The sequence below is a fragment of the Pantherophis guttatus genome, chromosome 12 (genome assembly GCF_059756535.1).
Source record: "Pantherophis guttatus breed Tessera chromosome 12, ASM5975653v1, whole genome shotgun sequence".
In the NCBI taxonomy this organism is placed as follows: Eukaryota; Metazoa; Chordata; class Lepidosauria; order Squamata; family Colubridae; genus Pantherophis; species Pantherophis guttatus.
In genome coordinates, this window is record NC_142074.1 from 21,947 (window position 1) to 45,655 (window position 23,709).

The following is a 23,709-nucleotide window of genomic DNA, read 5'->3' on the forward strand; positions in this document are numbered from 1 at the left end:
TTGGGATTGAACCAAGCTGACTGAACAGAATCTCTTCCAGTTGTGTCATTCTTGAGCTTAAGCCTGGATTCATACATTACACTAATCCCTGGTTTTCCTGAAATTGGCAAGCCAAAGCTAAGGCCTGAACCAGCTTGTTTGTATAGGATTCAAGTCCAGCATGGTTGAGAATGATGTTTAACGGCACTTCAGCCAAAGCGCCATAGCTACGTCCCAGCAGTTTCATCTAAACCACAGCCTGAAATGGGTAAGATGCAAACTTGCTAGCATAAGCAATGATAAATAAGGATTCACCAGTTAATATTCAGAAGAGAATTGCCAGAAGATAGAGGAAAATTGCTGGAGGGTGTGCAAAGTTGGAATCCTGATTTGTAAGAGATTAGCAATATTTCAGGATGATTCCAGAGGGTGACTATTTGGGACCATAGGACAAGAACAATGGAAGAGAGAAAAGATTTCAAACTTGGAATATCTCTATCAATCATGATATCTGAAAGAGATAAACAGAATAACAGAGTTGGAAGGTCTTCTAGTCCAACCTCCTGCTTAGGCAGGAAACCCTACACCACTTCAGATAAATGTTTATCCAGTATCTTCTTAAAAATTTCCAGTGTTGGAGCATTCACAATTTCTGGAGGCAAGTAGTTTCACTGATTAATTGTTCTAACTGTCAGGAAATTTCTCCTTAGTTCTAAGTTGCTTCTCTCCTTGATTAGTTTCCATCCATTGCTTCTTGTCCTGCCTTCAGATGCTTTGGAGAATAGCTTGACTCCCTCTTCTTTGTGGCAGCCCCTGAGATATTGGAACACTGCTATCATGTTACCCCTAGTCCTTCTTTTTATTAAAGGTATCTGAAAATAAACATGATAACACAGTACCTGTAATTTTGAATACATGGTATCTGCAATGTTCTGCATCTGAAAAGAAATAAATTGCAGAATCAGGACTGTTTTGTGAGGCCCAAAGGGAGACTGAGGACACCCAAAGCAGCACAAGAGATCCATGCATGGAATCCAGCTTTTACAAAAAGAAGTCAATCCAGGTCTTCTTTTTCCTTAGCATCGTGATGTTCAGCACTGTTTCAGGCAAACAGACATTAGTGTCCATCCCCAGAACTCCTTTGTGCTACTGGATTAGCGACCAAGTTTGAAGTTTTGAATGGCTTCTGACTGAATCGAATACTGGAATGGATCTGGACTGGACTTAGATAAGAGAGGTCCAGACTCTGATTCCCAATTATCTCATTCTTCTCTGTTCACAGTTCACCGCTAAGCGAGCACATCTGCTACAGCATTAGCTTTTCTGCTCTTTCCAGCTGCTGTTCCCTACTGATCCATCGCTTATCCTGAAGCTTTCTAAGTTCTGGAATTTCATCCTTGGTTTCCAAGGGGGTTGGATGTGCCTTGGAGCCACTGAATGGTTTTGATGGGCACCGCTCCCCAAACAGATTGAGCCCCACTTGCACCACAAGCTTTCTTCTTACCTTGGCGGGGTAGGATTGTGAAAAGCGTCTCCATGCCAGCATGGATATGGTCAGCCACGTGGCAGTGAAGAAGCCAGGTGCCAGGATTGCCAACCTGCATCTCCACCATCTCAAAGGTCCCAGGGAAGAGATCCACCACATCAGCCCGGTAACTCTTGCCATTCTGACACACAAAATGGAAGGACAATAAGTGAAAATCTAGAATGGGTGATAGCCAGAGGTAATGTTTAGCCACTACCAATTCCATGGCCAGAGAGTTAGGCGTTTTATAAGTTTTCTCAACTTAATTGGCTTGGAGAGGCCTGGGGAGAGGAAAGAAGCCAACCTGCCAACTTGGGACACGCAAACTAACTGCAAGACAGGAGCCTCCAGACTCTTTCCCTAGATTTGTTCTTTAAGGGTGGGGGGAGCCTCTGCATCAGTTTGGGGAGTCTCACCCGGTAGATGAATGTCTCTGCATGGAAGTGAACGGTGTGCACGTCAATCTCCTGGCCCATTCCCAGCAGATACCAGTTCACCCAGTCTCCTTCACACATCTCCAGCCCTGGTAAGTTTGCATATACTTTACCATTGATTGCTAAGGAAAGAAGAGATCTCTGCTTAATAATGGCAGGACTTTTGTCTCATGAAGAACCACTCACCCTTCCAAAGTGAGCCTTTGCATTGTCTCCTCAGGAAACAATACTGTAATCAGGAAACTATCAAGTTCCCTACTTGGATCAGGAGGCTCTCCTCATGGTCACTCATGCCCTTGTCACCTCATGGTTAGATTATTGCAACGCGCTCTACATGGGGCTACCCTTGAAAAGTGTTCAGAGACTACAGTTGGTCCAGAACGCAGCCACGCGAGCTGTCATGGGTGCACCTAGGTACACCCACATCACACCAATTCTCCGCGAGCTGCATTGGCTCCCTATTGGTCTCCGGTCACAATTCAAGGTGTTGGTTATTACCTTTAAAGCCCTACATGGCTCAGGGCCAGGCTATCTTCGAGACCGCCTTCTACCACATAACTCCCAACGTCCGGTAAGATCCCACAGAGTTGGTCTCCTCCGGATCCCGTCAGCTAAACAATGCCGGCTGGCAGGCCCGCAGGGGAGGGCCTTCTCTGTGGCTGCCCTGACTCTCTGGAACCAGTTACCTCCTGAGGTCCGGACCATCCCCACTCTATTGGCCTTCCAAAAAGCGGTGAAGACCAGCTTTTCCGGCAGAACTGGGGCATTGATCTCGCTCTTGCAATCCGGCGAGATCCGGCCATGAATGTTGTGAATGAGTTTTAATGTTTTTAATGTTTTTAATTTTTAAATGTTTTTTATAATGATTTTAAATGCATTGTGAGCCGCCCTGAGTCTTCGGAGAGGGGTGGCATACAAATTGAATTAATAAATAAATAATAAATAAGCGGAAAAACCACACACCTCCAGAGAACAAACCCCACACTCACTTCTACTGATGAGGTTACCTACTAGGGCAGTGATGGCGAACCTTTTCAGCACCAAATGCTGAAAAGAGAGCACTTTGCGCTTGTCAGGGCCACGACCAGGAAGAGAAGCTGCCCAAGGGGCATGGGTGCGCTGGATAAGGTACTTCCGGTTTCTGGCAGTGCTGCACGCACAAAGGCCAGCTGATCGTCGTGTGTGCATGCGCACCAGAAACCCGGAAGAGGAACGGGCGACGCCGTGCATACCAGGAGATATGGCTCCGCGTGCCATAGGTTTCCTCATCACAGTACTAAGCTCAGAGAGCAACAAGGACTCCACAGTCCAACCCTGAATTACAGATATCTTCTTCTATTAAAAATGATTTTTTTATGACAAAACCTCTATCTAATGAGCTCTTCCTAAGGAAATTAAAGTTGTACTGTATGCATATTGGTATTCCAGAAATCTGCCACCACTCTCAAGCGCAATGGGCATGTGGAACAATCAAATTGTTTTTAGAAGGGTCTTGTTTTTCAGAAAGAGAGGCAATTTTCTTTTTGCAATGTGCAAAGACATCATTGGTGCTAACACAAAAAGCATAAGAGATCTACAAACCATGCATTTTGTTGCTTTCCATAAATTCTTCGTCCTGCTGGTGGGAACGGTTCCATTCCCCTTGGATATAAATCTTCACATTCTCCTCAAGGTACCAAGACTGATTTTCATCAAAAACCAAAAAGAGGAGGGCAAATTCCTTGCTCACGCCTTTCCTTCTCCCGTTAGAATCCAGGGTCCCTTTACGACAAACTTTCAGGGGGCCAACGAGGCCACTGTACAAATCCTGCCAGAAAAGGAGGTAGCAAAAACTCTTCGCATATATTTGCTAGAACTCTTCACACTTTTCATTAACACACCAGTGCAGAGCACATTCAGCTGCATCAGGGAAGGCCTTAAACTGTTTAAATAGGTGTGACACACCAGAACAAAGGAAGACTAAAATTCAGTCCAATTCTATTCAGCTTGTTTTGCCTCAGCCAATGCTAAAGTGGCCCTCAACTGACCAGCAGTTACAACGGACTTTTCCAGCCTAACTATTTATAACCTGGATTTGAAGTTCTGACGACTGCCCACCTTCTGTGGGCCTGGGGGGTCCCATTGTGGATGCTTGGCAAGTGGCCTTCATTTATAGCCTTTTGTAGCATCACATGACCACGATTTACGTTTTTGCCAGAACCCAGCATTTACTTTGGTTTCCAGCAGAAAGCGCCCATTAATGACAATGGTTTAGTTTAATGACCACAGTATTAATGACTATAGTGTTTACAAAGACATTTGCTTAACGACCAAATTGGGTGTGGTCACATAGTGACCCGCTTAACAACTGGCATGATTTGTGACTAATTCAGGGCTCAATGATGGCAACAATAGGACCTAATGTGATGTAACAGGGGCTAAGTCCAGTGGAGAAGGAAAGGTAGCTTACATAAACTGCAGGTCAGAATTCTTGGAAAGAAGAAGCTGCTCCTTCATCTTCCATGCAGGAAGAACAAAAGGAAGAGAAAAGCTAAGGTAGGAAAACTGCTTTGAGGAGCCTCATGTATGTTCATGTCTCTTTTACTTTATTACTTATTTTTGTGAAGTGACTAAACAGCTTCTAGCCTGCCAATTTGTTTGTGAGGGGTATATCACACACACACACAGAAACACCCACCCACAAACACAACTTCCTCGGTGAGCTCAAGATGGCATGGATGAGACTCCCTCCCTCATTTTCCCCACAGCCGCCAGTCCATCCGCCAGTCCATGAGGTAGTCTTGGCTGAGGGAGAACAACAGTCTCCAAGTCGCCCAGGCAGCTGCCATGGCTGGGGTGGGCTTCAGGCATTCCTAGTCTCCATCTTGACCACTAACATTTCCTTGGGCAGCTCCATCCCACCCTGGGAGAGAACATCAACAACGAGAAATGGAAACACACACACCTTGACACGATCCACTGTGGAATAGTAGATCCAACTCAAACAGGCTGAATCGTTTGGTCCTGGACCAGATCTTTCAGGAACATCCCATTGATAGGTTACAATTTCTCCTAGGAGAGAGAAATTTCAACACTTTTGTTAGGAACTTTAGCTACAGAGGATTGTGCATCTGAAAATTAAGGCCTTCAGTTATAAAGGCAGATTGTAGGCTGCCCTTGGTGTACATGAGGCTGCCCTCCTCATGAACACCAAGCTACAAAAGAGAGCACAAGCCATTAGAAAACCAGCATGTTTATCAGCAGACCTAAGTTACTATACAGAGACATACTACAGGGCATCGGCTAATATCCAGGACTGTCCCATTGTTGATTCAACAATACCTTTATTCGAACAATAGTCTACCTGTGTTCTTCTTTGATCTGTGCTAATTTTCACAAACCAAATTTACATTTTACTAAGATTATTAGCTTAAATGCTTCTACCAGCACAGCGCTACCTAGTTGACTGGTTAAGAATATTGTTCTCTGCTATTGTGCAACTAAAACGTATTTGATTGGGGTGTGTGGGTTTTTCTTATACAATAATGTTCTTTTTAGCTGTTGCTCACAAACCATGTTTTGACTCTATTCTGTATTTATTTAAATATAAATTTATTTTAAATACTTCTGCATTTTTTAAGATATTTATTGGCGCTATTCAGTTTTCATAAATTGTTTGCTCAAATGAGACTTTGGGGGCTCTTGCTGACTTTCACAGCAATTGCAGATGAAGAGAGACTAAATAACACAACTAGTGTTATTATGTGAGCCGGTGGGACACCAAAATTAGTTTTCAGATGACAACTGGGGAAATCTGAGATCAAGACTCTATTAAGCCACAAGGCTCACTGCTGATCTTGGACCAAGTTTCCATTCGCAACCTAAACTCCCTCACTGGACTATGGTATACTTCAATCTTTCTCAACTTTAGTTTGGCAAGTTTAAGATGTGTGGACTTCAACTCCCAGAATTCTAGCTGGCTGAGGAATTCTGGGAGTTGAAGTCCACACATCTTAAAGTTGCTGACGTTTAGAAACACTAGTATAAAAAAAGGAAGTTCTATAATCTTTATTATGGTCACTGACCAAAACAAAAAGAGAAGCATATCCCCAGTCCTTGGGGAAAAGATGGGAGAAGGAGCATGAACAAAGGACAGGCGAAAAAAATCAAGATGACCACCATGACCACAGAAAGACCCTCTCCTTTTTATATGTCTCTTCGTCAACCCGATACTCTGGATTCTTTGAATCAGGAAAGATAATTATAGGCAGGAAAGAAGTATTAGCATCTTCCTCACCAGGAATTTCTGAGTTTCTCACCACCCTGTCCATCCAGAAGCTACAGTTTTAGGACTGCATTGAAAATTCTTAGGGAAGATTGTCCTCATTTTAGGACAGATGATGCAGTTGTGGACTTTTTGGTACACAGACACACAAACACAATACATTTAAATGAAGAAACAAAACTCAGGCATATAGGTTGCCAAGGAAATGCCGGCAAGACTCACCAGGCACTGCTGTCTTGGAGTCTCTGTTGTTCTTTTCCAGGACTCCATGGGCATGAATGGAGTAAGGCCGCGTGGCATTGTTCCTAAAAACTATGTTCAGCACATCTCCCACTTCTGCCCAAATAAAGGGACCTGGAGGCGAGAAGGATAAAGCAAAAGAAGATGACTGGGAGTTTGCAAAACTTCGGGGGGGTGGTGGTTCTGGTGAACAGCAATGTGTACCCCCCTCCAAGCAGCTTCATAGAGCAACATAACCACTTTGCTTCTGAGAGAAGGAGCCAGTGCTTTGCTTAGCTCCACTGGACCCCATGGCTCAGGGCACCTGTTTACTCTCCAAAGCACCTGAAGGCAAGGCAATAAGCAAGAGATGGAAGCTTGTCAGAGGAAGATTCAACCTGGAATTAAGGAGAAACGATTAGGCAGAACGATGAATCAATGGAACAATTTGCTTCTCAGTGTTGTGGATGCTCCATCACTGGAGGTTTTCAAGGAAAGATTGGATAACCGTTTGTCCAGGATGGTCTAAGGACTCTTGCCTTGGGCAGAGTGTTGGGTTAGAAGACCTTCAAGGTCCCTTGCAGCCCTAGGACACTAGCCAGGCTTTCTCCAGCCCTTTCTTCCCAGGCTTTGATAAGCTGTGCTAGAGAATCCAGAAAGACCTGTTGTCCATCACACTTCCCCAAAGCCAGTAGGGATGTCTCCAAAGGATCCGATGTGCTGACCAAAAATTGTTTCATGGACACTTCTCTGTCCACTCCGACATGCTTAACTTTCCCCAGGCATGAGGCCAATGCAGAAGCTCTTGTGGTTTTGGAAAGGGAGGAGGGGAGGGGGGAAAGCAGAGAGAAGCTGAAGTGCATTCTCAGTGCAAATGAAGGGGACCCTTTACAGGTAGTCCTGAATTTATGATGGAAATTGGGATTGGAACCTCTGTCACAAAGATGGTCCAAGTTGGGAAGGGCACCCAAAGGTGCCCAAAGAACAGGCATGCTACAGGCGCAGAAACACTGTGGGGCGGGGGTGGGTGGGAGAGACTTACCCCAGTGACTTGAGATCTTGGATGTTGGTTTCCCCTTTCACTTTCTGGGAAAGCCAGAAGGAAAGATTGCAAATAGCCATCATGGGATTGCGGGACGCTGCAGTTGGTCAGAAGTAGAAACCATCTGCCGAGTGTCCAGATCGCAGTCATGTGACTTCAGAGCCCCTGGGATGGCCAGAACTCGAAGGACTAGTTGTGAACCACAATTTGTTTCATGCCATCGTAACTTTGAATAGATGCTGAATGAATGGTTGCAGGCCGAGGACTATCTTGAGCGCCCTCCATCCAAATTATCTCCCCCACCCCCACCCAAGAGCCACATGGAGATGCCCAGGGCAGGAGTCCTTATTCCATCCTGGACAAATGGTTGTTCATCTTATCCAGTGCCTGGAGGCTGTGCGGATCTGGATGGGGAGGAACAGGCTCAGGCTCAACCCTTCCAAGACTGAGTGGCTGTGGCTCCCGGCATCCCGATATAGTCAGTTGACTCCATCACTGACTATTGGGGGCGAGTCTTTGGCCCCCACTGAAAGGGCTCGCAATCTGGGAGTCCTCCTGGATAGGCAGCTGTCTTTGGAGGAACATCTGACGGCTGTTACCAGGGGGACCTTTTATCAGGTTCGCCTGATTCGCCAGTTGCGGCCCTTTCTTGATCGGGATTCCTTGTGCACAGTCACTCACGCCCTCGTCACCTCTCGCCTTGACTACTGCAACGCTCTCTACATGGGGCTCCCCTTGAAGAGCACCCGGAGGCTCCAGCTGGTCCAGAATGCAGCAGCGCGGGTAGTGATGGGAGCAACATGGCGCTCCCATGTAACACTGCTCCTGCGCGAGCTGCACTGGCTCCCGGTGGTCTTCCGGGTGCGCTTCAAGGTGTTGGTTATCACCTTTAAAGCGCTCCATGGCATAGGGCCTAGCTATCTCCGAGACCGCCTGCTGCTACCGATGACCTCCCATCGACCCGTGCGCTCCCACAGAGAGGGCCTCCTCAGGGTGCCATCAGCCAAACAATGTAGGCTGGTGGCCCCCAGGGGGAGGGCCTTCTCTGTGGGGGCTCCCACCCTCTGGAATCAGTTGCCCCCGGAGATAAGAAGAATCCAGGACCTCAATGCCTTCCGTCGTTCCCTGAAAACCTATCTTTTTCAGCAAGCCGGGTTGGCTTAAGAAGAAATTTTTAAAATTTTTAAATTCTTTTAATTAGTCTGTGATTCTTAACTTTCGGGCCAAAATTTATATATATTTTTAAATGTTTTAATATTTGTATTCTATGTTTTTTATCTTGGCTGTACACCGCCCTGAGTCCTCAGGGAGAAGGGCGGTATATAAATTGGAAATTAAATTAAATTAAATTAAATTAAATTAAAATTAAATTATCCGTATTTCAAAGATAATCTTCATTTCTGGGATGGAAATATCTTGGTTGAGAAGCTGCAAAGCTTATCGGGAGTGTATGAAAAAGATGCACTCTTGAAAATAATGCCAGAAAGAGTTTAAAATTCTACTAGCTGGAATGAAAGTTAAATCTGAAAGTTTCAGTGGGTTACCTAATATCCCCAGATGTTGCTCAGCATCTATTCTATTCTTCGGGATCTTGAATGTCCCATCTGTATATTCCCTATAAACAGCTTTCTTGTACCGGGAGCCCAGTCGTCCATTCTCACGGTTGAGAAATATGTCACCATACCTGTGGATTTCAAAATCTCTTTTTGCATAAAAGATGCATGGTTAGCACAAATGAACAACTTACAATGGTGTGTATCAGATTATCATTCATTGCTTTGGGCAGATTTAACTCAAGGAAATCTGGCTTTAACTGATCTGGAGCTGGCTGACAGGAAAGCTGGTAGGGAAATCAGACAGATGTAAAAAGTTCAAAAATATTTCTGCAAATTTTACATATGATTTTTGATTCCTGATGTGGCCCAGGGAATTTCAGGCTCTGCCTTTTGGTCTAAGATTTTGAGAATTACAATAATTCTTATATAGAAATATCAAGACATCAAATACCTCCAAAGAAGTTTTGGTTTTTTTTCCAATTTATTTATTTATTTGTTCAATTTCTATAGCCATCTCAGGGAAATGACTCTTGCTTTGTTCCGTTTTGTGTCTTGCCTCCTGACATCTGAGATGGTTACCCCATGAAGGCTTTTCCCTGGAATAGGTTTAGGATTTGACCACAGGTGGCTCTGAGGGTGGCAGGGATATATGGGGAGGGTCAAGAAAGTCAAGAGGTGGGTCAAAGCCAGACAATCAAACCCTTTTTAACATTGTCACAGTGTTTGTGGTATAAAGGGGCAGGGCTTTGAATACATGGCTGTGGCTACCATCTTGAGGTTTTTGACTCACTCCCTGTGGACACCTCTGCTGGGGGGTCAAGTGGTTTCTGCTGCAGGAAGGAGATCGAGGCCTTGGCAAAGGAAGGGACTGACAGCCAACTTCTCTTCCTAGCGGAGGAATAAAGAGGCAGCTCCCCCAATAGGACCTGTAGCCCTTTTCCCTTCTAGATGCCTGTGCGCCAGCCTCAGAGGCTGAACTGAAAGCCCAGCAGAAGTTGAAGGAGGAAGAAGTTTCTGGAGGGCCTGGGGAGTTGGAGGAGAAATGGCCAGGGGCAAGAACTCAAAGCATCATCGGGCCTCTGCCAAGATACAAGCTGGGAGGAGGCAATGATCAGGCCTGCAGTCCCATTTGTGCTCTATCCAGCTTCCACACATTAAGATGCAAAGTGTAAAAAGAAGCAACACTCAAGAGTGTGCTGGGTGGAGGTTAGAGGTCAGAGGAGCAAAACTAAATAGAAAGCTGCAGAAAGTCCCCCGTTTCAGAAAATTCAAATAAGGGAACGCGTAGTCCGTAATACAACTGCATCTACATGGAGGGAAGTATGCAGTATGGTATCCCAAGGCTCTGTCTTAGGCCCAGTACAATATAACAGATAATAGTAACAGAGTTGGAAGGGACCTTGGAGGTCATCTAGTCCAACCCCCTGCTCATGCAGGAGACCTAGGGATTCGAACCGCCGAATTGCCGACCTTTCTGAACGACAAGCTCAGTGTCTTAGCCACAGAGCCACCTAGCTAGGTGACCACCTAATATCTTCATCAATAATTCAGATGAGGGCATAAAGGGGAAATTTGCAGATGACACCAAGCTGGCAGGAATAGCCAACACTCCAGAAGGTAATTCAAGATACAGAAGGATCTTGAAACACTTGAACACTGGGCTCTATCTAACAACATGTAATTCAATGGTGAGAAAAGTAAAGTTCTATATTTATGCAAAAAAACCCAATGCACAAGTACGGAATAGCTCAATAGCAGTAACTGTGAGAAGGATCTTGGGAGTCCTTAGTGCAGTGGCCCCAAACCTTTCCAACTTGGTGGCCAGGCCGGTGGAGGGGGGGGAGGAGAGGGGATGGTTCTGTGTGAGAGGCAGGTTCCATTTGTGCGAATGGCGGGTGTGCACGCCTTCTGCTCACAAAGATGGAGCTTTGTGAGTGAGCGCGAACACCCGCTGCTCATGCAAGTGCAGCTGCGCATGCTTGCCCGCTGTTCACATGGACCGGTTCCGAACAGGCCGCAGCCCGGAGGTTGGGGACCACTGTCCTGGTGAACAATCACTTAAGTATGAGCCAGCCATGTGCTGCAGCTGCCAAAAAAGCCAACACAGTCCTAGGCTGCATTAACAGAGGGATGGAATCAAGAGCATGTGAAGTGTTAATACCATTTTATAATGGCTTGGTAAGGCCACCCTAGGAATATTGCATCCAGTTTTGGCCACCACAATATAAAAAAGTGTTGAGACTCTAGAAAAAAGAACAATAAAGATGATTAGGGGACTGAAAGCTAAAACATATGAAGAACGGTTGGAGGAATTGGGTATGTCTAGTCTAGTGAAAAAAAAGGACTTGTCAGCCCCAGCCCTGCGACAATATTTGGGGCCACCATTCGTGTGGGATCGCCATTCTGCTGCTGCTGCACACTTTCGCCAACGATCCTTACTGTGTGCCTGCTCTCCTGGGTCAACAGCTCCGAGGCATGCCTGTCACTTCGACTTCCCAGCCACATGCTAGATGACAACAGGGTTATGCACTGAAGCAGTTTATCAACCTTATCACTTTAAGGAAAGATGAGCAGGCAGAACAACTGAAGTGGCTTGTGATGGATTGGGGAGGGAGAGGGAGGATACAGGGTAATTGCATAATTGAGTGATTGCACTTGGGTGGAGCTATATGCTGATTAAAAGATTATGGGGAGCATGGAACGTCAGCTCCAAAAAAGATTCCTTTCTGTAACAATTTAAGGTGGTCAGTTAGTACTGATATCAGGATAAACAAACTTGGTTACTGCTTTTGCATATTGAGGTATATTTTTCCAATCTTTACAGAACCTGACAGGACTATGGGTGACATAATAGCAGTGTTCCAATATTTGAGGGGCTGCCACAAAGAGGAGGGGATCAACCTACTGTGTTTCCCCAAAAATAAGATATGTCCGGACAATAAGTCCAATCGGGCTTTTTAGCACATGCAATAATATAAGCCACTGCCGCAAAATAAGCCCCCCCACCAACTACTTACACGCATGCACATCCGGTCCCACCATTTCCTCTGGTTGCTTGCTGCGCAACCAAAATGAGTTGAGGCGAGGCCGGAGGGGGGGAAAAGGGGGGACAGGCCCTCCCCTGCCTGTTCTTCGCGCCGGCCAAGCAGCCCAACACGTCCCACCCCATCCCGATGGCAACAGCGGCCTGGCTGCTTCCCTTCCCTGCCATCTCTTTATCGAGAGGGGTGGCAGGTGGGGCAGGGGAGAAGCAAGACGCGTGGAGCGAGATGTGGTTCCCCTTGCCGTCTCTTCTCCCCTCCCCCCCTCACCAGGCACGGCACGGCATGGCAGGGCTCCTGCTCCTTGCTTAGCCACCCGCCCCCTTTAGAGACGCAATTTGGGGATGGCAGGTAGGGTGGGCGAGAAGCGGAACACAGGTCTTACCTTTCAAGCTCTGTCACTTTCCTCGCCATTGTGTCCAGGAAACACACTGTAAAAGAAAACCTTGCGAGTTCGAGAAGTTTGATCGAACTCATGAGATTTTCTTTTACAGCATGTTTCCTTAGACACAACAGTGAGGAATGCGACGGAGCTGGAAAGGTAGACGCACATCTTGCTTCTCACCTGCCCTACCTGCCACCCCCAAATTGCATCCCTAAAGGGGGGGTGGCTAAGCGAGAGGCAGGAGCCCTGTCATGCCCTGCAAGAAGGGAAGAAGAGACGGCAAGGGGAGCCACGTCTCGCTCCATGCGTCTCGCTTCTCCCCCACCCCACCTGCCATCCCTCTTGATAAAGAGACAGCGGGAAAGGGAAGCAGCTGTTGCTATTGGGGTGGGGTGGGTCGTGTTGGGCCGCTCGGCCGGCATGAAGAACAGGGAGGGGAGGTAACGACAGTGACAGGACATCCAGTCCCACACTCGCTGCCTCCTGCACTCCAAAAATAATAAGACTCCCCGATAGTAAGGCCAAACCCTTATTTAGGGGGCTGGGTCAAAAGAAAATAAGACCCTGTCTTATTTTCGAGGAAACACAGTAGTTTCCAAGGCACCTGAGGGCAGGACAAGAAGCAACGAATGGAAACTAATCAAGGAGAGAAGCAATCTACAATTAAGGAGAAATTTCCTTACAGTGAGAACAATTAACCAGTGGAATGACTTCCCTCCAGAAGTTGTGGGTGCTCCATTACTGGAGGCTCTTAAGAAGAGACTGGACAGCCATTTCTCTGAAATGGTACAGGGTCTCCTGCTTGATTAGATGAAAAGACCGCCAAGATCCTTTCCTGTTATTCTGTTAGAACCACTAGATAATTGCTCACTTCTCTGGGCTGTCAATAAGCTTTTGCTGATACTCAGGCAAAAATTAATCCTCCAGTAACTGAGGATCCTCCAGCATGAGACAACAGAGAATAGCCCTTCACCTCCTCTGAGGAAAGTCCTTCAGCTCCTCATTGGCTCTTCTCCAGGCTAATTTTCTAGGGCTTCTTCTCATCCCACTAATCAGCTTCTTTACCTTCCTCAGGATCATTCCCCATTGACCTACCTCTCTTTTAAAATTCTAGCCTATAAGTCTAATTGATTTAAACATCTTTCATGAGAATTCCCCCAAAACATAGAGCAATACGATTGACTGCATCCCATTTCCCGGAAACGAATCACCAGAAGCAGTTATCTCAGAAACAGCACTGATACCTTTCCTCTCCAGAGCTGTTGTGCCTTTCCGACTCCCAGCTGCGGTCTGGAGCGTAGTCCCACTCCGTCTCCTCCGCCATGATGTAAAAGGTTCTCACTGTCCCATGCTGTCGGTCTGGAAAATAGGCCTTTTCCCCACACTGCCGAACAGAGTAACTGCCTCTCATTCCATTCTGGTAGTGGTTGCTGGTCTGACAGTACACACCAAAAGTGCCTGGAAGGAGGCAAACAAAGCTACTGAGAAGATGCCCGGAATCAGGATGGGGGTAAAGACACCCTTGAAGCTTCTCTACCAACTTTGGGAAAGGCAGATCGAAGTTCTCTCAGATCTGGCAACAGGCCAACATTTTTTAAACACCATATGTGTGCATCTTCTGGCTTAAAGTAATAGAACAAGATGCTTAAACTTTTCCAGGGACTGGAGATGGGAGTAGAAGCATTTGTTCACTTCTCAGACACCAGTAGTTGCCATGCTTGGAGAGTTCTCAAGAAGGGTTTGCTTGTTCTGAATTTACTGAGAGCAAATACAGTAGTTAATCTGTTAGATCACTACTCCAAAAACTGCAGTAAAAGTCCTCTCCCAATTATGGCGCTCACTTGGCATTTGCTCAGCCCAACCTACAACACCAACTTCCTCTTTTCCTTGAGTTCCTAGATGCAAAGGGAGGCAGACCATCTCTCAATAGGTAAACAAAATAGTATCCAAGTGCTTTCCACACTGCTCTGCAGCTGTTACGCTGTTTGCCTTCATCTTAAACTTAGTACGGAAAGGAGTTAAGATCAGATCTGGAAATTCTAGAGCCTCTGGAAAGTGCAGCCAGTCTGGCCAAAAGTGAGGGACAATATGGAGAGCTGTGGTTCCACACACTGTGAAGGGCCAAGTTTCTCAATCCTGAGAGAGGGAAGGGAGGGCACCAAGTTAAGCCTTTACCTTGGTTATCAGGCTGCATGAGGGCTGTGGCGAAGGTGTGAGGGAAGAGACTGGTTGTATCTCGCCTCATCCCATTCATCAAGATGGTATTTCCTTGGAAAACAACCCCATGAACATCAGTTTCACTGCCAAAGCCCAGCAGGTGCCAGGAAATGGTATCTCCCTTGCACATATCCAGAAGAGGCAAATTTCCAAAGAGGAATCCATTGATGGCTTCAATGCAAAAGAAAACAGGGAAAAATCAACAGTGGGCTCAGTTTTCAGGGGACATTTCATCCAGTGATAATTTGGGAATGCTCAAACTGAGTAGAAAACAGGATTCAAACTCCAGAAATCAAAAACTGAGAAAAGGAGTGTGGGGAGAGGATTGCCAAATGCCTGAGCTGTGGCCACTGCAAGAGCTGTGGGGCTGCCTTAAAGGGCAACTGGAGTGTTTTTTCCTTGAGGAAGAAAAAGAAGAACTTTCACTTCTCATCCAAGAAGTTTCATCGATTCTGGCAGGGGCAATAGAAGGATGGTGGGGGCGATAGAAGGCAAATGGCTGTGGGGCCATTTGCCTGCTGCTCCCCTTCCTGCCTTTTCCCCTGGGGGCTTTGCCTGTTTACCAATCCCTGCCTCCTTGCTTTGCTTTGCAGATATTTGCCCATGGATGCCTCCACAGCCTCCCCACCCTCCTCTTTTGATACCAATGCAGACCTTTCTGCTTTCCTTTTTCCCTTTATTGCTCTGATGCTGCCACAATCAAGGCAGTAGTTCTGCAGTGTGGACATCAATCTCACTGCCCATCCCAAAGAGATGCCACGAGACCCGATCTCCGGCACACATTGTGATCTCAGGGAGGTTCCCAAAGACGAAACCATTAATGGCTGCAGAAACAGAAAGAGAAAAGTAGCAGTGCTGGAGGGGATTCCCAGGGTTCACCCCTGGATAAGGCAGGACAGGACTGCCATGGGTCTTTTCCTTAAAAAAAAAAGAATTATAGTTGCATTTTCCTTAAAATAATGTGTCTTAATAACATTTAATAACAAACACACAGTATATGTAACCTATAGATTATTGTAAAACAAATTATATTCTTAAAAACGATCGAAAAGTTTTTAAAAACCCACCAAAACAAAACCAAGAAACAAAGGAGAAAAAAGAAGACATAAGCAAAAACAAATAAACAATAAAACACAAGTAGACCATTCAAATTTTAAAATCATATTACCGTTCTAAAGTTTCACGTATTAACACACTATTACATCACTCCCCTTTTCAGTAATGAATTGGACCGCATGGATTCCTCTTGTCTGATCTTGTCTCTCCCTTGAGGAAAAGCCAGGTAAGAGGTCCCCGAGTGCATGAAGCCAACTTTTAGAGTCTGAAGTACAAACGTCTCTCTAGGAATACAGGATCACCTTCTTTGTATGGGTCTAAGCATAATGTTTTCCAAAGGTCTTCATAAACTGAGAATTCCCAAATGTTTACAGTATAATTTAATATCACTTTAACATTTTTACTCTTAACTTCCTTCAAGAAATCAATTCACTATGATACAATTTTACCAATGAAGAATTGCTAGTTGACATGTCCATATTCTAAGGTTCCTTGGCATCTGGGACCAAGGAAGGATGATGGCCGACTAATAAACTTTCCGGATATTTTTTGTTAAGTGGGTTTTATGAAATATATTGTACATTCCTTAAAAACTAAAGCCAGTGAAGAATATTTCAATTCTCTACTCTAAATACATAATGAATTACTTAAGTTTTATTTTTATGACATTTCTATACTTATGATAGTAATACATTGTAAACTTAGTTTCTATGAAGACCTCCTCCAATTCACACAGGCTCCCCAGAGTTTCAAAAGCTGCAATGAAGCCAAACAATGAACATATGAAACGTTTAAGATATTTAGTTTTCCATTTGGCTCTTTTACTTTTTATTTTTTTGCAAGATTTCAAATATTTTATATGTTTCTTGATATCTGAATAACAGCAAAAATCCCATTTTTGACCTTTGTTTTCCACACACACGCAAAAGCATTTCCAGCCATCTAAAAAGAAGAAGAATTAAACATTTTTCCCAAGACAATTTCAGTCAATTTTATGTTTTGACTTGCTGCCTTCAGTGCTGGAAAAATGATCACAGACAAAACCAAGAATTTGAAGGCTTGAGTCAAGAGAGCTAAATAATAACTCTCTAGTTAAGCACACAATGCTAAATGCTATGATCAGTATCAGTTTCATTTCAGTACATTATTGAAGTTATATCCTTTAAAATTTGGAAAATTAAAGCCAGCACCATCATATGGGAGTCATAGCTTTAATAGTGAAATCCTGGGTATTTGTTCTTTTCATCAAAAACTAATCACCAGGGGCACTGCTCTTAAAAAATACATCAGAGGATGCATTCCATTTTCATTTTAAACATATTGATTCCTTCTCACAAACTTAGTGGTATTTTCATCAACCTCTTAGAATCACTTTACACTTGGGTAACGTAAATTGAAATATCCATATATGCTAGACAAAACATTTTCCCAGGAACAATAATTCCCCTGTGTTTAATAAAGTCTGGACAGTAACGTCTGAATTTTTGGTGACTTTCTTATTCATAGGCAAAACACCAGCCTCAGTCGAAGAAGGAGGCAAAGAGGAGGGTGCTCACCATGCATCCTGTTGCTTTCTCTGAACTCTTCATCTTCCTTGTCAACCGAGTCTGGCTCGGTGCAGAAGGAAGCAATGTTTTCATCCAGGTGCCAACTTTCGTTCTCATCCACCACACTAAACATCAGGAAGAAATCAAGATCTACATCATGGCGTCTTGAAGGTAGCATTTTCAGAGTTCCTGGACCAGGAAAAAAACATGAGTGAATGAAGAACATCAACAGGGCCAGGTCTGGGTGGAAAACTTATGAAGTTTTCCCCTGTTTCAATTTCTCTTTCAGGATGACCTTCCAACCTGGGCTTCACTGCATGCAATGCCCATAAAAATGGGAAGGGGGGGAGGGAGGGCTCATCAATTATACTGTAGTTGCTGCCATCTTGAATCTTTTAACCACATCCTGTGGACATCAGACCACCCCAACGATGCCCTTGATGTGATGTCCCGCTGCCTGGAGGCCATGCGGGCCTGGATGGGGAGGAACAGGCTCAGACTCAACCCCTCCAAGACCGAGTGGCTGTGGCTTCCAGCACCCCGATATAGTCAGCAGGTGCCATCGCTGACTATTGGGGGTGAATCCTTGCCCCCCACAGAGAGGGCTCGCAATCTGGGTGTCCTCCTGGACGCACGGCTGTCTTTAGAAGAGCACATGACGGCCGTGGCCAGGGGGGCCTTTTATCAGGTTCGCCTGATTCGCCAGTTGCAGCCCTTTCTGGATCGGGACGCCTTGCGCACGGTCACTCATGCCCTTGTCACCTCCCAGTTGGACTATTGTAATGCTCTCTACATGGGGCTCCCCTTGAAGAGCACTCGGAGGCTCCAACTGGTCCAGAATGCGGCCGCGCGGGTGGTTATGGGTGCAACTCGTTGCGCCCACGTGACACCCCTCCTGCGCGAGCTGCATTGGCTCCCAGTGGTCTTCCGGGTGCGATTCAAGGTGTTGGTTACCACCTTTAAAGCACTCCATGGCATAGGACCTGGGTACCTTCGAGACCGACTTCTGCCACCAATAGCCTCCCACCGACCAGTCCGCTCCCACAGAGAGGGTCTCCTCAGGGTGCCATCGGCCAAGTTATGTCGGCTGGCAACACCCAGGGGGAGGGCCTTCTCTGTGGGAGCCCCAGCCCTGTGGAATGAACTGCCCCCGGAAATACGTAAGATCTCCGACCTCCGGGTGTTTCGCTGCGCTCTGAAGACCCTGTTGTTCCGCCAGGCCGGGCTATTAACATAACGTTTTAAATTGGGGTATTTTAAATTTCTGGGATTTTAATTGGAGCCTAATTATTTAATGATTTTAAATTTTAATTGTTGTTTTGTTTCTGTGTTTTTAAATAGGCTGTACACCGCCCTGAGTCCTTCGGGAGAAGGGCGGTATAGAAATAAAATTATTATTATTATTATTATTATTATTATTATTATTATTATTATTATTATTATTATTATCTCTATGTCCTCACATCACCCTAAGGCACAGAATTGTTTATGTTGTATGAAACTCCCATGATTTGTAAATCAAGGTCTTCATTTATAATACTTCTGTCTTGCTATATCATTCTATAGAATTGCAAAGTGCCATATATCTCACTAAAAACAAGCAAGTTGTTTACAATTTAAACACTATAATATTATGGTGAGCCTTCTCTGTGGCGGCACCTGCCCTCTGGAACGACCTATCCCCAGAGATACACACGATACCAGACCTCCGGACTTTTCGTCGGGCCCTGAAAACACATCTTTTTCACCTAGCTGGGCTGGCTTGATCCCATCCCTTCGATTTTAATTTGTAATTGGTTTTAACCCGGGTTGTTTTAAATGAATAGCCAAAATTATTTAATGTTTTTTAAATTGCTTTTACATTTTATATGTTATGTTTTACCATGGCTGTTCACCGCCCTGAGTCCTGTTGGAGAAGGGCGTATACAAATAAAATAAAATAAATAAATAAATAAATAAATAAATAAATAAATATGAAAAAATCTTTATAAAACTTTTTAAAAACCTGATAGCAATACCACCATCTGAGGCCAGAGTAGAAAGGCAGAGCAGCATCAGTTTAACTAATATCTTTGTTGAGCAGGTGTACCTTAAGCTCAAGATAATTGATTTTTGGGAATAGAGGTCCTAAATTGGGTCTAGGACAACTTGGGGCAGTCAGCTCACCGTGGCCAGCTCACCAATGACAAGTTGCCTCTGCCACCTCACCGCAGGACAACTCAACACGGCCAATTTGCTGCGGATACAGCTTGCCGTGGGCAGCCGGAGGAAGAGCTGGGCAGGTGGGTGAGCGGTGGGCAGAGTGCAGAATGGCAGCAGTGGCTGTGGGCTCCCCATTTTCACACACCCTGCCACCCCTGCCTCCGCACTGAGCTCAGAGCTGTTTGGAGTTCAGGCCATTTGGCAGTGATGATGGTTGGTGAGGTGGGCAGCAGGGGGTGTGAAAATGGGAAGCCTCCAGCCTCTGCCAGTCTGAGCTCTGCCTAGCTCTCCCTATGGCTCCCTACAGCAAATTGTACCTATGGCAAATTGGCCATGTTGAGCTGTCCTGTGATGACTTGGCAGTGGTGACTTGACAGAGGCAACTTGGCGGTAGCAAGCTGGCCACACCGAGTTGTCCCATTTCACCCAAAATTACATTTAACATTGTTTAAAATAAGAACAATTCCCCATTAAGTCTCAAGAAAAAAGCATCATCACTCTGCCCATTGGAGTCTTGGTTATTAAGTGTAATTTCCAGCCAGAATAGAATAGAATAGAATAGAATAGAATAGAATAGAATAGAATAGAATAGAATAGAATAGAATAGAATAGAATAGAATAGAATTTTTTATTGGCCAAGTGTGATTGGACACACAAGGAATCTGTCTTGGTGCATATGCTCTCAGGGTACATAAAAAGAAAAGATACATTTGTCAAATGTATGGTGGGGCACTCTGAAATAAGAATTTGCTTAAATTAAGTCTGAAGCCTGGAACATTCCAGAAAGCTTTATAGCTTATTGTAGCTCTGTAAGGTCATTTTAAAAAGAAGGGACAAAACCAATCCTATTTTTCAGAGTGAATTTACCTTGTTTACATATCAGCAAAGGGCCAACTAAGCCACTGGCAATATCTTTTGGTGCGTTGACATGGGAATGGTAGATCCATGTTAAACAGGCTGGATCATCAGCAGTTGGGCCATGGGCCTCAGGAACCGTCCACGTGTAAGTATGGTTTCCTCCTGGTGGGACAGCATCATCTGCCTTATGATCTCCAGAGGTCCTATCAGGATACAGGGCCCCTAGAAGAAGGATCAATGACACCATCCAGTCAAAGGTAGGTTTCACAAGAAATCTAATGGTCAATTCCTCCATCTCTTGATTTATATTAGTTTTTATATTATTAACTGTAGGATAGTGTGCACAAGGCCCAAACACAGTACATTTGTCATTAGCCTTTTTTGAGTTTACCCTTTGCCAACATAACATCCTTTAGACATACTCAGTCTGCCACACAACATTCCCAGTCGACAGTGATGGTGATTGGACTTTCTGGAAGTCGGGGTCCTAGAGATACATGTACAAAAGGCTGATCCAGAGCTTTCAGCTGTTCTGTTCTGAATGGGGTTGCCCCATCTGATGTCTTCTGGCAAACGTTTCCCCAAATTTCCAGAGATCCTTGCTAGATATTGCCAAGTACTCTCTCTTCAGCAGGGCCACTTGAGATCTCTAAAGAGTGGCTTGAGTTTTTCAGTCATCTGTCACTTGCAAACTTTCTCTCCTATGAACACCTGAAAGCTTGCAAGGTTATTTACCTTCTGAATCCTTTGTGTAGAAGACACCGTGGGGGTGAATGGTGAATGGGAAGCTGGCAAAATTTTTTAGGTGCACAGTAATGATGTCTCCCACTTCACCTCGTATAACAGGCCCAAGGAATCCCAGCCAGGCAGGCTTGGATATCTCTAACGCGTATGTAGAATCGGAGTATTGCTTATAGACTGATTTCCTGTAAATCCCACCTATTCTGTCCTTGGCAGGTTGGAGGAAACTGGAAGCTACACTAGAAAAGAAAAGACAAAAGTTGAGACAACATTGGTAGCAATTTCCACCTAAACTTACTCTATTAGTATATTATCTCTGGTTGGATGCTAAAAGTCCCTTTGAAAGTTTCTTATGCTATTTGTATGATGGCTGGTTCCTTTTAATGCAGGGCAGAAAGGCTGAAAGCAATATTATTATTATTATTATTATTATTATTATTATTATTATTATTATTATTATTATTATTATTATTATTGAGATTTATATGCCGCCCTATCTCCAGCTGGACTCAGGGCGGCTCACAACAGTAAAAACATCTAATGAAAAAGTTAAAAAAAAATTAAAACCAAATCTCATAATTTAACAGTTAAAAGTGCAATTAGCATGGAATAGTCCCTCTGATGCAAAATTTGATGAACCTGGCTGACATATAGAACTCAAAAGAAAACACTGATTAGCACATATGAAAATGCTTTCCAATATGGTCCCTTGAGAATCACTGTTGCCCTTTAGCTAGAAGTCTGACACTCAATCATCCAAGCAAATGGGCTGGCAGGAGAGACAAGAGAAGTGTTTCTTCACTCAAAGTGTAGCTGGCTTATATAACTTGTTGCTACATAGTATGGGGGTGCTTGGAGTTGGAGTTTGGAGGGAACTGAAGGGGGTTCAGATAAAATTCATCAAGGATGGGTCAATCAATAATGATCACATCCTGTTTCTAGAACCTAAGTTCCTTTTTAAGGTCATCACTGATCAATGACCAGAATGAGAGACTTGGATTCTACAGTAGAAACAGGATTTCTCTACACAAAAATAAAGCAGGAATGAGAGGAAGGATGGAGTGGGTAGGTAGGGAGATCTTGTGCCCACGTTGAGAAATTCTAGAGAATGAATCTCATCTGTAATCATGGGACACAGGACCAAATTTGGGCTATTTTAAGCAGCTCCACTGAACCTAGCAGGACTTGCCCCTAGATAAAAATGTGTTGGGTCAGTCATTGGGATGATCAAAAAGGCCATCTCAACCCAGCATCCAAGAGCAATATGGATCATAAGTAATAAAAACACAGGGATCGTGATAAGCCTGCAGCATCAGCTTGTTAACTGTAGGAGCAGCAGGCAGGGGCTTATCAGGCATTTAGTAGGGCATATCCTATGGCTAGTGGCTACTGGCAATCTCACAAGTTGTTCCAGCAGAGAATTAGAAAACACTTTTCAAACCAAGACCAAGACAATCTTTGACTTACGTGCTACCCCAGCAACATTCTAGAGGGCTAGGGTGAGATGTGGGCTGACAGGATCATAACAAAAACTAACCATGACTTGGACATGATCAATTTCTTTAAAATAAAGAGAATTAAATACAATTTGAATGTTTGCCCTCTGTTTACGTAATCATTATTCTCTGGTGTAATATGAACATTTATAGTTCACCAGCCGCATGATGGAGTCCAGAGAACTGCATGTGGTCCACAAGTGACAGATCACAGAGGTCTGGTCCCTGCTTAGTCACTTCCGGCTCCAACAGTTGGAAATACCGGTGGAAAGATTGTTCTGCTGCAGTACAGAACTATACAACCTCACCTATCATTAGGCATGTTATCAACCTCCCTGGCTGGAGGTCTAAGTCCAGGTTGGTAAGGGGTGGACTTTGAGTTTCTATCTGCAAATGAAGCAGAAATCTCCCGACAACCAGTAAGATTTCAAACCAAGCAACTGTTGAGCATTTGGGGCTGAATAGTTTGAATATAAGTCCATCCCCAGAGAATTTTAAAGGTTAATATTCAATTGAGACCACAAGTTTTTCTCTTGGGATTGATGGATAAATAGTTGGACAAAAGTCATGGAAGTTTGTTTTTATACAATGAAAGATGTACAAAGATGGATTCGGCACCACCCACGATGGAGGGAGGGATGGTAAAGATGATAGTACTTGTTGATGATGGCCAAACTGACTTCTTTGATCAGAGAAAAGACAATATCTACGTTTATTGCTGAATGGAAACCCCTTGCAGACATTTTGTGTGAAACAGAAAAATGGAACTTATGATTTATGGTTTTGATGATTAGGCAGAATTTAGAGAGAAGAGAGTTCTCATCATAGAACAAGAGATAAATTTATAATTGTACTTATAATCGCTGTAAAGAATATCAGTAGCCACTTCTTTGTATCTTTTCCTTTCTGTTCTTTTCTATTTTCTTTTACTTTCCTCCCTTTTTTGTCTTTTTAGCTTTCTCTTTGATTTTTTCTTTTTTCCCTTTATATTCTATTTTTATCTTCTTTTTTAAAAAAAACTTAATAAAATGATGCACATATAAAGAACATAACCCAGCTGCATCCACGTATTGCAGCTTTACCTCAGTTCTGTAGGCCCCTTATGATGACACTCCGACTGTCCCTCCAGCCTCCTTCACATATAAGG

At 44.4% G+C, this 23,709-nt stretch overlaps 1 protein-coding gene and 1 long non-coding RNA gene across 2 annotated transcripts in view; one reads left to right on the top strand and one right to left on the bottom strand.

The window, feature by feature from the left end:
* Nucleotides 1–23,709, bottom strand: part of HEPH (hephaestin) — a 34,893-nt gene that overhangs the window by 1,824 nt on the left and 9,360 nt on the right. The window contains exons 5-16 of the mRNA XM_087877433.1: nucleotides 21,061–21,305; nucleotides 20,335–20,547; nucleotides 17,275–17,454; nucleotides 14,621–14,833; nucleotides 13,690–13,903; nucleotides 9,008–9,147; nucleotides 6,425–6,556; nucleotides 4,883–4,989; nucleotides 3,520–3,745; nucleotides 1,921–2,060; nucleotides 1,484–1,646; nucleotides 879–917 (exon numbers count right to left, since the gene is read on the bottom strand). Coding sequence (XP_087733559.1) covers nucleotides 879–917; nucleotides 1,484–1,646; nucleotides 1,921–2,060; nucleotides 3,520–3,745; nucleotides 4,883–4,989; nucleotides 6,425–6,556; nucleotides 9,008–9,147; nucleotides 13,690–13,903; nucleotides 14,621–14,833; nucleotides 17,275–17,454; nucleotides 20,335–20,547; nucleotides 21,061–21,305 — 2,012 coding nt within the window. The remainder of the gene's footprint in view (nucleotides 1–878; nucleotides 918–1,483; nucleotides 1,647–1,920; nucleotides 2,061–3,519; nucleotides 3,746–4,882; nucleotides 4,990–6,424; nucleotides 6,557–9,007; nucleotides 9,148–13,689; nucleotides 13,904–14,620; nucleotides 14,834–17,274; nucleotides 17,455–20,334; nucleotides 20,548–21,060; nucleotides 21,306–23,709) is intronic.
* Nucleotides 15,881–18,674, top strand: LOC148112187 (uncharacterized). The gene is made up of 2 exons (XR_015729658.1): nucleotides 15,881–15,944; nucleotides 17,225–18,674. It is a non-coding gene; the product is annotated as an uncharacterized LOC148112187 (long non-coding RNA).